General features: G+C 38.6%; 1 protein-coding gene across 15 annotated transcripts in view; it reads left to right on the top strand.

The window, feature by feature from the left end:
• CCDC18 (coiled-coil domain containing 18) overlaps nt 1-16,644 on the top strand; it is a 172,711-nt gene that overhangs the window by 75,337 nt on the left and 80,730 nt on the right. For all 15 annotated transcript variants that reach the window (XM_021090190.1, XM_021090199.1, XM_021090200.1 and 12 more), the window contains 3 exons: nt 1,168-1,371; nt 5,604-5,741; nt 9,556-9,756. In XM_021090190.1, coding sequence (XP_020945849.1) covers nt 1,168-1,371; nt 5,604-5,741; nt 9,556-9,756 — 543 coding nt within the window. The remainder of the gene's footprint in view (nt 1-1,167; nt 1,372-5,603; nt 5,742-9,555; nt 9,757-16,644) is intronic.

Here is a 16,644-nt window from a genome sequence, read left to right as displayed (position 1 = left end):
AATACTATGCTGAACTTTAGAGCTTAATATGTAGTTCCATATTGTGTTTAATTGCCTTTTTTGTTTCCTCCAGTAGAATGCAAACTGCACAGGGGTAGCCACTTTGTCTCCTTTGTTTACTTCCATATCCTCGACACTTGGAATAGTACATGTCACATAGTAAACAGGCATAAGTATTTGTTGCATTGCACACATAAATTAAGCAGGCTCTCTGAGAGCAAGTTTGGGCCCCAGTGAGAAAAAAAAAATGGTTACCGGCTCAGTCATTTCATATTCTCTAACAAGGACTGGCTGAAAATATTTATCTGAGATTTCTACTAATAAATATATAGCACAGTTGGACCAGACCCTGGGCCCCCCCATTCTCAACATCAGGGTCCTAATGATTCGTACTAGTTTCTTTCTTTCTTATTAGCCCTAAAATCAAGTAACATTACCTACCATCTACCTCACCAAGCTAATACAGAACAAATTTACTTTTTACTGATGTTTTTTCCTCCAAGAAATAATACTTTATTAAGGATTTAACTGAGGAATATAAAAGTATTTCAGAAGTAATAATCCCAGTGACAAATTTCCCTTTCACAGAGAATAAGGTCATTCTTAACCCAGCTGTGTGGATTAATGGCGAATTTTGATTATTCGTGCCAGTATATTCTCCATCTTTGACATAGATAATCAAACATTAACTTTTTTCTTCCCTGCATATTATTATATATTTTATCATGTCACATAATGTTGAAGGATTATGCAGCTTGCAAATTAAAGTCATGTGAAATATACCAGTGAGTACCAAGTTTATTATAGTACTTTTGTCATTTTCTTAGTATTACAAAAGAAAAAAACATTTTCTGAATGTATTTCATAGCAGATGCTGTTCATTGTATATTAAATTATGTAGAGGTTTCATTGGGAGGAGTTAAGTTACTTATTACAAGAGAAATCAGAGTAAGAAATAGGTTATCTGGGGAGTTCCCTGGTGCCTAGAGGTTAAGGATCTGGTGTCACTGCTGTGGCTCTGGTTCAGTCCCTGGCCTGGAAATTTACACATGCCTCAGGCATGGCCAGAAAGAAAGAAAGAGAGAGAGGGAGAGAGAGAGACAAAAAGGAAGGAAGGTTATCTGTATCATTTTATTTTAAAACTTTCAAATATCTTGTGCATTTCAGGTTATGAAAGAGCAGGAACAGTACATTGCAACTCAGTACAAGGAGGCCATAGACTTGGAGCAAGAATTGAGGCTAACTCGGGAACAGATGCAGAACTCTCATGCAGAACTGGTGGAGGCTCATCGTCAGCAAGTCCAGGCGCAGCGAGAAATAGAAAGGCTCTCAAGTGAACTGGAGGAAGTGAAGCAACTCTCTAAAGAGAAAGTAATTCCTGTTCTAATTTTACCTTACTGAAAATCTTAAGACATTTGTTTTTTTCAACTGTAGAATGTAGTTCTTACAAAAGTTAATTGTGTTCCACAACAATGTGAATGTACTTAATGCCACTGAATTTTATACTTAAAAATGGTTAAGGTGGTAAATTTCATGTTGTATGTATATTAACCAAAATTTTAACTTTTTTTTTTTTTTTTTTGTCTTTTGTCTTTTGTCTTTTTAGGGCTGCACCTGCGGCATATGAAGGTTCCCAGGCTAGGGGTCAAATTGGAGCTGTTGCTGCCGGCCTACGCCAGAGCCACAGCAACATGGGATCCGAGCTACATCTGCGACCCACACCACAGCTCATGGCAACGGAAGATCCTTAACCCACTGAGCAAGGCCAGGGATTGAACCCGAAACCTCATGGTTCCTAGTCAGATTCGTTTCCGCTGCACCATGATGTGAACTCTATATATTAACCACAATTTTAAAATGAAAAAAAATCTGTTATATTTAGTAGGAAGTCTCTCGGAACTGAGTTTTGGTCAAACTGGTTAGTTTTATTTATTTATTTATTTTTGTCTTTTTTTTAATTTTAGGGCCACATATGGAGGTTACCAGACTAGGAGTCCAATCAGAGCTATAGCTGCTGGCCTGCCTCTCAGCCACATCAACAGGGGGTATGAGCTGTGTCTGTGACCTACAAGACAACTCACAGCAACACCAGATCCTCAACCTACTGAGCAGATTGAACCTGTGTGCTCATAGATGCTTAGTCAGATTCGTTTTTGCGGAGCCATGACTTCTAGATTTCTTTTCTTTTTTTTGCTTTTTAGGGCTGCACCTGAGGTATATGGAGATTCCCAGGCTAGGAGACAAATCAGAACTACAGCTGCCACCACAGCAACGCCAGACCTGAGCTGCATCTGCAACCTACACCACACCTCACGGCAATGCCGGGTCCTTAACCCACTTAGCGAGGCCAGGGATCAAACCTGCAACCTCATGGTTCCTAGTCGGATTTGTTTCTGCTGCACCATGATGGGAACTCCAGGAACTCTTAGTTTTCAATAAATTGAGTTATAAAGCACTTTAAGATTTTCAAGGGTGAATTTTTTTCTTTTATTCTTTTTTTTTTTTTTTTTTTTTTTTTTGCTTTTTAGGGCCGCATGTGCAGCATGTAGAAATTCTCAGGTTAGGGGTTGAATTGAGCTGTGGCTGCTGGCCTACACCACAGCCACAGCCACTCCAGATCTAAGCTGCATCTGCGACCTACACTACAGCTTGCAGCAATGCTGGATCCTTAACCCATTGAGTGAGGCCAGGGATCAAACCCACATCCTTATGGATGCTAGTCAGGAGGTTCGTTACCTCTGAGCCACAACAGGAGCTCCCATCTTTTTTTTCCCTCTATGCCTGCATCCATGGCATATGGATGTTCCTGGGCCAGAGACTAAATGTGACCCACAGCTGTGGCAGTGCTGGATCCTTTAACCCACTGCACCACAGCAGGAACCCCCAACTTTCAAGTGAATTTATCACTTGATGAAAAAAATTAATAAATCTTTTCTAAGTAAAAATTTTTTCATTTGTAGCCATTCTTAAATGAAAACTATCTAAATTTATAATTGTTATAACCTCCAGTCAGAACCCTCAAGGAGGAAAAGTGCCTTTAAAAAAGCAAGGGCAAAAAAAAAAAAAAAAAAATAGTATATAAGGAAAAGCAAAAAAAAAAAAAAAAGCAAGGGCACTAATACGAATTGTATTTACCTAGTATTAGATTGAAATTAACAACTTCTCTTAAAAATATCTAGATTGGTATACTTGAATTAATTACTTAGACTTTGAGAAAAATATAGCTATTGGTGTTCTAGAAAAGTTCTTGTGATTTTCTGCTTTCTATTTTGGTTACTAATTCAATATGGGAATTGAATTAAAGTGTTTTGATGTTTAATTTTGGTTAACCCAACGATGTTTTTATTCAGTTTTAGATAGACTAATAAAGAATATATATAAGAACTTTTTTTTTTTTTTTTTTTTTTTTTTTGTCTTTTGTCGTTGTTGTTGTTGTTGCTATTTCTTGGGCCGCTTCTGCGGCATATGGAGGTTCCCAGGCTAGGGGTTGAATCGGAGCTGTAGCCACCGGCCTACGCCAGAGCCACAGCAACGCGGGATCCAAGCCGCGTCTGCAACCTACACCACAGCTCACGGCAACGCCGGATCGTTAACCCACTGAGCAAGGGCAGGGACCAAACCCGCAACCTCATGGTTCCTAGTCGGATTCGTTAACCACTGCGCCACGACGGGAACTCCTATAAGAACTTTTTATTAGAATATGTCAGGCACATGGAGTTTACTAGGAAAATGGAAGCTATCTATATTTATCTTATTTCTGTCCTTATCAATGATATCTAAATGTAGTATAATTAATTATATCTGATAAACTAAGTTCAATTAATCAAAAAATAAGTGAATGTGGATAATTATTTTTTTTAAATGACGCTTTAGGAATTCCTGTCGTGGCGCAGCAGAAACAAATCCAGCTAGGAACCATGAGGTTGCAGGTTTGATCCCTGGCCTCGCTTGGTGGGTTAAGGATCCAGCATTTCCGTGAGCTGTGGTGTAGGTCGCAGATGTGGCTCAGAGCTGGCCTTGCTCTGGCTCTGGCGTAGGCCGGCAGCCACAGCTCCAATTCTACCCCTAGCCTAGGAACCTCCATATGCCGCGAGTACGGCCCTAAAAAGAACGAAAGATTAAAAAAAAAAAAGACAGTTTAAATATATTTTTCTTCAAAACTCTAAGTATACATTCATTTTTGTGTGTGTGTGGTTTTTGTTTTGGTTTGGTTTGGTTTTTTTTGCTGCACTTGAAGCATGCCAAAGTTCCTGGGCCAAGGATCAAACCCATGCCATTGGAGTAACTAGAGCCAGTGCAGTAACAGTGCCAGATCCTTAGCTCACTGAACCACAAAGGAAGTTCTCACGTGTTAATCTTTTAATATGGGACCAAATCTTGGTTTTTTGTGTATAGGTAGGGCCACTTGATTACAATTCCACATAGACTTTCTTGCATAAGCCATATTCATATTCCATCATCTGTAGTTTCCAATTTTGGTTTCTTAAAGTGGATAAAGAATTAAAAGACATTTGTTAATCAGAGGATAGTATCTCTTATATTTTTTATGAGAGTTCCCACAATATTTTACAACTGTCTGGCCTTTTTTTTTTTTTTTTTTTTTTTTTTTTCTTTTTATGGCTGCACCTGTGACTTATGGAAGTTCCCGGGCTAGGGGTCAAATTGGAACTGCAGCTGCTGACCTATGCCACAGCTACAGCAACACAGATACAAGCCACATCTTTGACCTGTGCTCCAGCTTGCGGCAATACCAGATCTTTAACTCACTGAGGAGGCCAGAGATCGAACCTGCATCCTCACAGACACTATGTTGGGTTCTTAACCCACTGAGCCACAACGGGAACTCCTTGAGGGCTTCTAATTTGGCAGCAAATGTTTGTGACTCACTCATTGAATTTTCTCAAACCATGTAACTTGGTTTTCATATAAAAATACTCCTTTCGCATGCATATTTCAGCAATATTTACAATGTATAATAAAATCACATAATTATAGTCTCAAACACAACTAGCACAAATAGGTTTAGATAAACGCACATTTGTTGAGCAAAAATGTATGTTCATACCCAAGAGTAGACCATTATCTGCCAAAGTTCATTCTGCTGTGGTTATTAGTTTATCTTACAAAAGGTAATGGTTAGTGAACTTCTCTTAAACAATATACTAACTGATGACTTTGCTGTGCAGCAGAAATTGACAGAATGTTGTGAATCAACTATAGTAAAAAAAATTTTAAAAACAAACAATATACTAATACTTTCCCAATAGTAGCCTCTTAAATATCTAGATTAAAACCTAGATTAATAATAAGTGTACATTTAAGAAGTTAACTTTGGGAGTTTCTTGATGGCTTAGTGGTTGAGGACTTGGTGTTGTCACTGCTTTGGCTCAGGTTACTGAAGTGGCTGGGATTCAGTCCCTGGCCTGAAAACTTCTGCATGCTTCGGGCGCAGCCAAAAATTTTAAAAATCAATTTGTGTATGAGTGTTTATATAATATTATACAAGTTTAAAGTACTTCCATAAATGTGGTGAATTGGTTTAGCTATATTAATCGAATAAACAAGTAATGTAGCCTTTACTTAATCAATATGTCATTTTTAAGGAAGCTCATGGAAACCATTTAGCTGAAGAATTGGGGGCTTCTCAAGTACGTGAAGCTCACTTAGAAGCAAGAATGCAAGCCGAAATCAAGAAATTGTCAGCAGAAGTAGAATCTCTCAAAGAAGCTTATCATCTAGAGGTAAAGAAAAATTTAATTTGTTCCTTTACTCCCTGCTAACATGTTTTGACTTATCTGACAGTTAAAAGTCTAGCTCTTAAATGTTTATTATAGAGTATCACATTGTGGCCTTCCACTTCTGGTAGCCTAAATATATAACTTTCACTTCATTTCCGGTGAACTAATATTTTCTATAGGGTTAAGAGCTTGAATTCTTTAACCAGGCATCCTGGTTCTAAATCTCAGCTCCTAATTTTGCATTTATGTGGCCTTGGGCAGTTAACATCTCTGACTCAAGTGGCTATAATAATGCTGCCTACTCATAGAACTGTGTTAAGGATTAAATCAACTAATGTAGTTAAAGTTCTTACACCAGAGCCTGGCACATCATTATCACTGTCATTATTGGTTATAAAGTAGCATTTGCCAAAACTAACTGGAGGTATTTAGTAACCAATACAAGCAGTTTCATGTGATGTGAATCCATTAATGCATTGCAATTTCCAACATTTATTCTATTAACAAGTTAGGCAATGCACTACTTTGTTTTTTTGAGCCTTTATAGAGATGGGCAGTGTTATCAATTAGAATAGCATTTTTTGTCTTTTTAAAAACTATATTTGGAGACATCCAGAATTACTTATGAAGTTCTAATAAAGCATTTTTCTATAGGGCAGCAGTTGCAAATACATTTACATTGAATTTGTTTGAAGCGAGTTTGGTAACATCTTTGTGAGGGATGTCAGGTTTCTGGTCACCATGTCTTGCTTAAATGCACTTGGAGTCAGATCCCTTTGAAAATATTGTGTTTGTCCATCAAAACACATTCGCAAGCTGAATCCAATCCTCAGGCCAAGAGATTAGAACCTTTGGTCTTCAGAGACAAATGTGAATCCTAATGGGTTCAGCATAATTATTTAATTGATATTAGCTGCTTAGTCTAGGGACCAACAGTAATAATTGGTTCATTTCATGTGTTGCCAGAAACTACTCAGTATGCTTTCATTATATGGTCTGTATTCTACTTTTATTTTTAATTATCCAATTTTTTACTTTTAGTTCTATAAACTTCTTGAAATTATTTATAAGCAGTTCATAAAATAAATTATAAAAGTTGATTCTAGTATTGCTGTTTAATATCTGGTACTAATATTTACTATGTATCATATAAAAGTATGTAATATGGACACTTGCACAGAGCCTGCCACTGGTGCCTTTGAGGCCTGCCGAAGGCACCTCACACAGTGCTTTCTCACCAGGCCTAGACACGCTGGTCCTTGTAAGCCTCATAGTGGAACAGCTGTTTAACCCATTCAAGCGGAAGGATGAAAGCTGTATGTCCATCGGAACATGATGTGAATGGCAGAGACCTTTCATTGTGCAGACAGTACAGTGCTCTGAACAGACACTAAAAGCAGCTCTCAGAGAACCCAGCACTTGTGTCACAGTATGAATTAGATTCTGATGGAACAGCTTTTGATAAATGAAGCCTCCCAACTGGACAGTGATCAGTTTGGACCCATTACCTTGCATTTGCAATCAGATTGGATCACCTTCTATGCTGAGTTTCCCCAAGACTGTTGAACAGTGATTCTTACAGAAAGACACCCTCTCCAGAGAAATGCAGTATTTATATACAGTGCGTTGGATCTCTAGGAAACACCAGCGTTAGCAGGGAACACTGTATTAAAGGCCCAGGGCTACTGTGAAGTGTTTATATATGACTTGACAGTAAAGCTTCTAGAACCAGTTCCCACCTCTGCAAGGAGGTTGTTCTCTTAGAGTCAGTGATCACCTGCAAAACCTACAAATTTATGCAAGGCACACCCTCAAGTTTCAAAAAATTAGAAACGTAAAGATGCCTTCCGTGGAGTTCCCAATGTGGTGCATTGGGATCAGTGGCATCTCTCAGCACTGGCATGCAAGTTTGCATCCCCAGCCAGGCACAGCGGGGTAAGGAACTGGCTTTGCTGCAGCTGTGGCATGGGTTGCAACTGTGGCTCTGATCTGATCCATATGCCTCAGAACAGCCAAAAAAAAGATGGTGCCTATGTTGTGGGAATAGCAATGATTGATGTTTACCAAAGAGACCCCTGGGAGTTCTCTTGTGGCACAGTGCATTAAGGATCCAGAGTTATGACTGCTGTGGCTAGGGTTGCTGTTGTGGTGCAGTTTCAATCCCTGTCTTGCGAACTTCAACATGCTATGGGTGTGGCCAAAAAATAAAACAAAATTGTCAAAAAAGTCACTTAATAATTGCAAAATTCCTGATTTTTTTCAATGAGAATAAGATTTTTTAAAACTTTATTGTGGAAAATTTTAAACATATTCAAAAGTAGAATGCTGTGAATCCTCCTACATATTATTTAACTTTAATAATTATCAACTCATGGCCAGTTTGATTTAATCTATAAGTACAACGATCATTTATCTTAATCTAAAAGAAAATACTTTTGAGATGAAAAAGTGCTCTTTCTGTCTACGCCAGGACACTAGGCATAAAACCTAGACAGTTGTAGGCAAATTGGGAAGTCTGGTCACCGTACCCTGAACCTCAGTTACTTCCCTTTCTTCCCTCCCTGCATATCACATAATTTTTTTAAGCAAATCCCAATTACCATTATTTTATTAGTAGACATTTCAAAAACTATCTCTAAAAGATAAGAGCTATTTTTATTTTGTTTTTTTGTTTTTACTTTTAGCTTTTTAGAACTGCACCCCCAGGGTATAGAAGTTCTCAGGCTAGGGGTCGAATTGGAGCTACAGCGGCCAGCCTACACTACAGCCACAGCAGTGCAGGATCCAAGCCACATCTGTGACCTACACCACAGCTCACGGCAACGCCATATCCCTGACTCACTGAGTGAGGCCAGGGTCAAACCCGCATCCTCAGGGAGCCTAGTCAGGTTCATTACCACTGAGCCAAGACAGGAACTCTCAAGAGCTATATTTATTTTTATTTTTATTTATCTTTTTAGGGCCATACCCGTAGCATATGGAGGTTCCCAGGCTAGGGGTCAAATTGGAGCTGTAGCTGGCCTACACCACAGCCACAGCAGTGGGGGCATACAAGCCATGTCTGCAACCTATACCACAGCTCACAGCAACACCGGATCCTTAACCCACTGAGCGAGGCCAGGGATTGAACCTGCGTCTACATGGATGCTAGTCAGATTCGTTTCCTCTAAGCCCCAACAGGAGCGCCCCAAGAGCTGTTTTTTAAAAGCATAGCCACGGTGCCTTTATCACACCTAAAAATTGACTCTAATTCTTTAATATCACCAAATTTCCTCAATTATCACAAGAATGTCTTTATAGTTGATTTATTCAAATCAGGATCCAAAAGCAGTCCATTGTATTTAGTTAACTGTTCCTATGTAATTTTACTTTTTTTTTTTTTTTTGTGTGTGTGTTTTCTAGGACCTCACCCGCAGCATATGGAGGTTCCCAGGCTAGGGGTCGAATCAGAGCTGTAGCCACCGGCCAACACCAGAGCCACAGCAACTCGGGATCCAAGCCTCGTCTGCAACCTACACCACAGCTCACGGCAAAGCCGGATCCTTAACCTACTGAGCAAGGCCAGGGATCGAACCCACAACCTCATGATTCCTAGTCGGATTCGTTAACCACTGCACCACGATGGGAACTCCTTAAGTAATTTTAAGACTATGGATTCTTTATCCCTCTTTTTCCCTCCAGTATGTTATGAGAAGTCATGTTTGTAACTATAAGCAGAATTTACCGTCATTGAAGTGGAAATGGAAAATATTAGAATGTTGTTGAAACCAACTTCACCTTATTTTCTTCTTTCCTTTTAAATTTTGGGGCTATAAAGATGATTTCACATCAGGAGAACCATGCGAAGTGGAAGATTTCTGCTGACTCTCAAAAGACTTCTGTTCAGCAGCTGAATGAACAGTTAGAGAAAGCAAAACTAGAATTAGAAGAAGCTCAGGACACTGTAAGCAATTTGCATCAACAAGTCCAAGACAGGAATGAAGTAATTGAAGCTACAAATGAAGCATTACTTATTAAAGTAAGTAAGTGTATAAAAGTACACAAAGCAAAACTGTAATGAAAGTAAATTTCTGACTTATTTCCATCCTTATAGTTTTTAGAGGACCAAATAACCCCAAGTAGACCTGTTTGAATAAAAAGCACTTTATTTGGAGGACACTGAATTTGGGAATTATTAATATGTTATATCTTCATACCACAAGAGAAATAATTTATAAACGTTCAAATGTGAACTTTTTAAAAGTCTTTGTGTGTGTGTGTGAGAACGTTTAATTTCTACTCTTCCAGCATATTTCCATTATGCTCTACAGTGTTAGCAACCATAGTCATCATATTATACATTAGTCCTCCAGACTTGAGTCATCTTATACCTGGAGGGTTGTAGCCTTTTAGCACCCTCTCCTGTTTCCCCCACCTCCCAGCCTCTGGCAACCACTTTCCTACTGACTTTTGCTGAGTTTGACTCTAAATTTCATTTTTTAAGATTCTACATACTAAGTGTTACTGTGTAGTATTTGTTTTTGTAGTCTCTATTTTATTTCAGTTAGCAAAGTCCATTCGTGTTATCCCAAAGGGTACATTATATATTCCATTATATATATTTACATATTTTTTATCCATTCTTCTGTGATGGGCACTTAAGTTTTGCCTTAGCTGAGGTATTGTGAATAATGCTGCAGTAAACATAGGAGTGCAGCTCTCTCTTTGATATCCTTTTTTCATTCCCTTTGAATATGAAGTAAAGTTGCTGGACTGTCTGGTAGTTACATTTTTAATTTTTGGAGGAACCTCCATGCTATTTTCCATTAGCGGCTGTACTAATTTACATGCCCCTTAACAGTATACAAAGGCTCCCTTTTCGTCACACCTATGCCAGCATTATTTCTTGTCTTTTTGATGACAGCCATTCTAACAGATGTAAGGTGATACCTCATTTGATTTTGAATTTTATTTCCCAGATAATGAGTGATACTGAGCACCTTTTCATGTACCTTTTGGCCCTTTGTATATCTTCTTTAAACAAATGTATATTCATTTCCTCTGTCCATTTTTTAATTAGATTCTTTCTTTTCTCTTAAGTTGTATGAGTTGTTTATGTATTTTGGATATTAACCTCGTATCAGATAAATGATTTGCAAATATTTTCTCCCATTCTGTAGGTTTCCTTTTCATTTTACTTATTTTTTTCAGCTGCGCCCATGGCATATAAAAATTCCCAGGCCAGGGATTGAACTTTTGAGTTGATTTTTGTGTATGGTATAAGACTGGAGTTCAGTTTCATTCTTTTGGATCCAGCTATCCAGTTTTACCAGCACCATTTATTAAAGATACTATCCTTTTCACTTTGAATATCCTTGGCTCCTTTGTCAAAAATTAATTTACTGTACATGCATGTGTTTATTTCTGGGCTATCTATTCTGTTCCATCAATCTGTGTGTTCATTTCTATACCAATATGTACCATATTGTTTTTATTACTATGACTTTGTAATATGGTTTGAAATCAGGAAGTATGATACCTCCAGCTTTGTTCTTTCTCAAGACTAGCTTTGGCTATTTGGGGTCTTTTATGGTTCCATACAAATTTTAGAATTACTTGTTCTGTTTTTGTTAAAAATGCCATTGGAACTTTAACAGAGGTTGAGTTGAATCTGTAGATCACTTAGGATAGTACAGATGTTTTCACAATGTTAATTCTTTCAGTTCACAAGCACAAAATACCTTTCCGTTTACTTTATCTTCAGTTTCTTTCATCATTGTTTTATAGTTTTCAGTGGGCAGGTATTTCACCTCCTTGGTAAATGTATTCCAAAGCATTTTATTCTCTTTGATGAAGTTGTAAGTGAGATTATTTTACTAATTTCTGTTTCTGATAATTCATTATTAATGTATAGAAATACAACAGATTTTTGCATGCTGATTTTGTATCCTGCTGTTTTGCTGAATTTATTTACTAGTTATAACAGTTTTTTGGTGGCATCTTTACAATTTTCTATACATAATATGTCATTTACAAATAGTTACAATTTTACTTCTTCCTTTCCGATTTGGATTCCTTTTATTTCTTTTCTTTTCTTTTTCCCCCCTAATTTCTCTGGCTAGGACTTCTAATACTATGTTGAAGAAGTGGTGAGAGTAGGCATCCTTGCCTTGCTACTGATCTTAGAGAAAGTGTTTTCAGATTTTCACTGTTGAAACGTTGAAATGTTAAATGAAATGTTCACATGTTAACTGTGGGCTTGTCATATATGGCCTTTATTGTGTTGGGGTACATTATTCCTATACTTACTTTGTTGTGAGTTTTCATCATAGATGGGTATTTAATTCTGTCAAATGCTTGTTCTGCATCTATTGAGATGATCAAATGGTTTTTAGCCTTCATTTTGTTAATGTGGTATTACATTTATTTGCAGATGTTGAACCTTCCTTACATCCCTGGAATTAATCCCACTTGATCATGGTATATAATTCTTCTAATGTATCATTGAATTCAGTTTTTTGACATTTTTTGAAGATTTTCGTGTCTGTGTTCATCAGTTATATTGATCTGTAATTTTCATTTCTTGTGGCATCCCTGTCTGGTTTTGGTATCAGAATAATGCTGGCCTTGTAAACATGAGTTTGGAAATGTTTGCTCCTCTTGTTTTTTTAGAAGAGCTTGAGAAGGATTGGTATTAATTCTTAAATGTTTGGTATAATTTGCCAGCAAAGCCATTTGGTCCTAGACTTCTGTTGTTAGGGGGTTTTGTTGTTTTTTAAAAATTACTGATTCAGGAGTTCCCATTGTAGCTTAGCAGGGTTGTGTCTGTGAGGACACAGGCTCCATCCCTGACCTCGCTAAAAGTTGTTCTAAAGGATAGCTGCCAGGAAGAGTATTCTTGGTTGTCAGGTGTTTTTGTTTTCAGCACTTTGAATATATCATGCCACTACCTTCTGGCTTTCAGTTTCTGTTGATAATCTAATGGGGTTCCCTTGTACATAACAAGGTGTTTTCTTTTCCTGCTTTTAAGATTCTCTTCTTGTCTTTAACTTTTGAAGATTTAATAATAATGTATCTCTGGAGTTCCCGTCGTGGCGCAGTGGTTAACGAATCCGACTAGGAACCATGAGGTTGCGGGTTCGGTCCCTGCCCTTGCTCAGTGGGTTAAAGATCTGGCGTTGCCGTGAGCTGTGGTGTAGGTTGCAGACGCGGCTCGGATCCCGCGTTGCTGTGGCTCTGGTGTAGGCCGGTGGCTACAGCTCCGATTCAACCCCTAGCCTGGGAACCTCCATATGCCGCGGGAGCGGCCCAAGAAATAGCAACAACAACAACAACAACAACAACAAAAAAAAAAAGACAAAAAAAAACAAAAAAAACAAAAAAAAGAAATAGCAAAAAAAAAAATTAATTAATTAATTAATTTTAAAAAAATAATAATAATAATGTATCTCAATGTGGGTCCCTTTGGATTCATCATACTTGCTACACTCTGGGCTTCCTAGATCTGTTGTCTGTTTCTTCTTCAAATTAGGGAATTTTTCAGCCATTGTTTCTTTGAGTAAGCTTTATGCTCCTTTCTCTCTCTTCATCTAAGACTCCTATAATATATATATTGGTGCACTTGATGATGTCCCTTTAGTTCCTTAGCTTTCTTCACTCTTTATTCCTTTTTCTTTTTGCTCCTGTTATTGGAAGAATTCTATTTCCTCTGTTCGAGTTTACTGATCATTTCTTCCCCTTGATGTAGTCTGCTGTTGAAACCCTCTACTGAATTTTTCGGTTCAGTTACTGTATTCTTTTTTTTTTTTTTTTTTTTTTTTTGCTTTTTAGGGCCACACCTGTGCCATATGGAAGTTCCCAGGTTAGGGGTTGAATCAGAGCTTCAGCTGCCAGCCTAAGCTACAGCCACAGTAACACAGGATCTGAGCTGCATCTGCAACCTACACCACAGCTCATAGCAATGCTGGATCTTTTAACCCAGTGAGTGAGGCCAGGGTTCGAACCCACATCCTCATGGATACTAGTCAGGCTCGTTACCACTGAGCTACAAATGGGGACTTCCAGTTACTGTACTCTTAACATTGTGATTTTCTCTAGCTCAAATTAAAGGATACTCCTTAGATACTCTTATATTTATATCTCTTTATTGAAATTCTCACTGTGAGAATGCATTATTCTCCTGACCTCAGTGAATTATTTTGAACTCTTTTTCAGCTAAATCTTATGTCTCTGTTTCATTAAAGTCTGTTTTTGGCATTTTACCTTGTTCTTTTGTTTGTTTGTTTCTTCATTTTTCGTGACTCTCTTTGTTGGTTTCCGCTCATTGATAAAATAGCCACCTTTCCCACTCTCAATGGAGTGGTCTGGTATAGGAGATGTGCCTTATCAATCAGCCTGGCCTGAGCTTCTGTTGTCTTTCAAACCTTTGTGACTGTCCAAGCAGTTGCCTTTGTTCATAGTGACTCTCAGTAGTTGAGGGTATGCCAAGACCTGTCAGTATCCCAAAGAGGAGGTTCTCCTTCACTACTTACATACAGCCTTATGGGAAGCTGGACCCTCAGACAACAACTGGGAAAGTATATAGTTAGGGCCCTTCCAGGGGGAAACTGGGAGACAGGCTTTTTTGCTTGTTTCCTCAGCACCGGACTTGGGGGTATAGTACACAAGCTGTGCTCCTGTGCCCATTAAGAGCTGCGTCTTTGTTTGATAGTCCTGTTGGACTTGTGAATGCAAACCCTGTTGGCTGTCAGAGCCATGCTGTCCAGGGGTCTCTTCCTTGGGCAGTTTCAAAAGCTTAGGCACCACACATATATCCACGCTTCTTTCAGAGAGAAACTTGTGGTTTGGAGCAGGCTTGAGGGAGAAGCTGGAGAGTCTTCTAGCTTCCCCAGCCTCTCAGGTCTGCCCCTAGATAAATGATAAATTAGAAGCCTGATCCCTGGGCAGCAGCTTTGAAAATATGAAAATAGACCTCTTTGGGGGAAAGACAGGGAGATGGGCATTTTTTGCCTGCTCCTTTTGTACTGAGTTCTAAGGGGATAGGTGGTACATCCTTACAAGCCTGTTAAGAACTACTTCTTTGTTTACTGAAATCTCATGGATCTCATGGCATAAGCCTGTTGGGCTAAGTGTTTTAGGGCCCATCACTCAGGTGAGAGTCTTAAAAGCTGGAGCACTAGATGTGGAATCCAAGCCCTTTGTACTTAAGGAAGAACTGGGAGTGAGGTATTCCCTCCCATTGTGTAGCCCTGGGCTGGGTGTGGGTTTTATGGCAAAAGCGAATCTTGCTTTTGTACTAGTTTTGATGTGGGCATTTTCTCATTTACCTATTGTATAGATATTTCTCATCTAGTTTTTTTCAGAGGAAATTGTTCCTTGTGTGTCTGTAGATTTGAGGTTTTGTACATGGCAGGAGATATAGGAGGAGCCAGAATTGTACAAATACCAACAAATACCAACTTAATCAAAATGATTACTTTAGAGGGTTTTATACTTGATATACTCTAAAAGTAGGAGCATTTTTCAAAATCAGATAGGTTCCTCTAAAAATCATAAAGTAAAGATGCAAGATTATAGTAAAAAAATTCTTTGCTGGATTTGATTGGGTACATATGTCATTTTTCTTTTTTCTTTTTTTTTCTTTTGTGTGTGTGTGTCTTTTTGCCATTTCTTGGGCCGCTCCCGCGGCATATGGAGGTTCCCAGGCTAGGGATCTAATCGGAGCCGAAGCTGTCAGCCTACGCCAGAGCCACAGCAACGCGGGATCCGAGCCGCGTCTGCAACCTACACCACAGCTCACGGCAACGCCGGATCGTTAACCCACTGAGCAACGGCAGGGATCAAATCCGCAACCTCATGGTTCCTAGTCGGATTCGCTAACCACTGTGCCACGACGGGAACTCCCATATGTCATTTTTCAAATAGCCTCTTGCTACTGTTAACCCCTGTTGATCTTGGAAGTTTACTCTGAAATTTGGAAGTGCTCTCGGTGTTGATGCATAGAGATAAAAAGTTTAATATTAGTTCATTTTGCCAATATGTATGATTTAATATTGTCAGCTAAGACCTTAAAAAAAACCAACCTCATTGGTAGTTGTGAAGAAATAAATAATTTTATAGCAAAATGGAAGTTATTGAAAAGCAAAAAATCTCAATTAATACAGTAGAAATATTTGTAATTATTAAGCTGAGTACTTAAATACCTTTTGTAAAATATTTGATATTCACAGTACTAGAGGAAAGCTGAATAGACATAATCTAAAATTATGTTTTGGTTGAACACTCTATTTATGCTTTTACTGAAACATTAATATACTTAGTTGGGAATTTACAACATTTATCCAAAATTATAAAACGCTGTGCGGCATTCCCTTGTGGCTTAATAGGTTAAGGATTCAGCGTTGTCACTGCTGTGGCTCTGTTTACATCTGTGGTGTGGGTTTGATCCCTGGTGCCAGGAATTTTGCATGCTGTGGGCATGGCCAAAAATAAATAAGTAAATGAATAAATAAATTATATTTTAAAATAAACAATTTTTTTTTCTTCGGGATTTCCCATTGTGGCAGAGCAGAAACGAATCCAGCTAGTATCATTGAGGATGCAGGTTTGATCCCTGGCCAGGTTGCCCATGAGCTGTGTTATGGGTCTCAGATGCTGCTCAGATCCCACATTGCTGTGGCTGTGGCTGTAGCTGTAGCTGTAGTTCCCTAGCCTGGGAACTTCCAAAAAAAGACTTTTTTTTTCAGAGTTCCTGTTGTGGCTCAGTGGTAAGAACCCAGCTGGTATCCACAAGGATGCAGGTTTGATCCCTGACCTCGCTCAGCGGGTTAAGGATCTGGCATTGCACAAGCTGCAATTTAGGTTGCAGATGCGGCTCAGATCTGGTGTTGCCATGGCTGTGGTAGAGGCTAGCAGCTGCAGCTCCAGT

Source organism: Sus scrofa, chromosome 4, assembly GCF_000003025.6.
Source record: "Sus scrofa isolate TJ Tabasco breed Duroc chromosome 4, Sscrofa11.1, whole genome shotgun sequence".
NCBI classification, from domain to species: domain Eukaryota; kingdom Metazoa; phylum Chordata; class Mammalia; order Artiodactyla; family Suidae; genus Sus; species Sus scrofa.
This window is presented reverse-complemented; position numbering and strand designations above follow the sequence as displayed.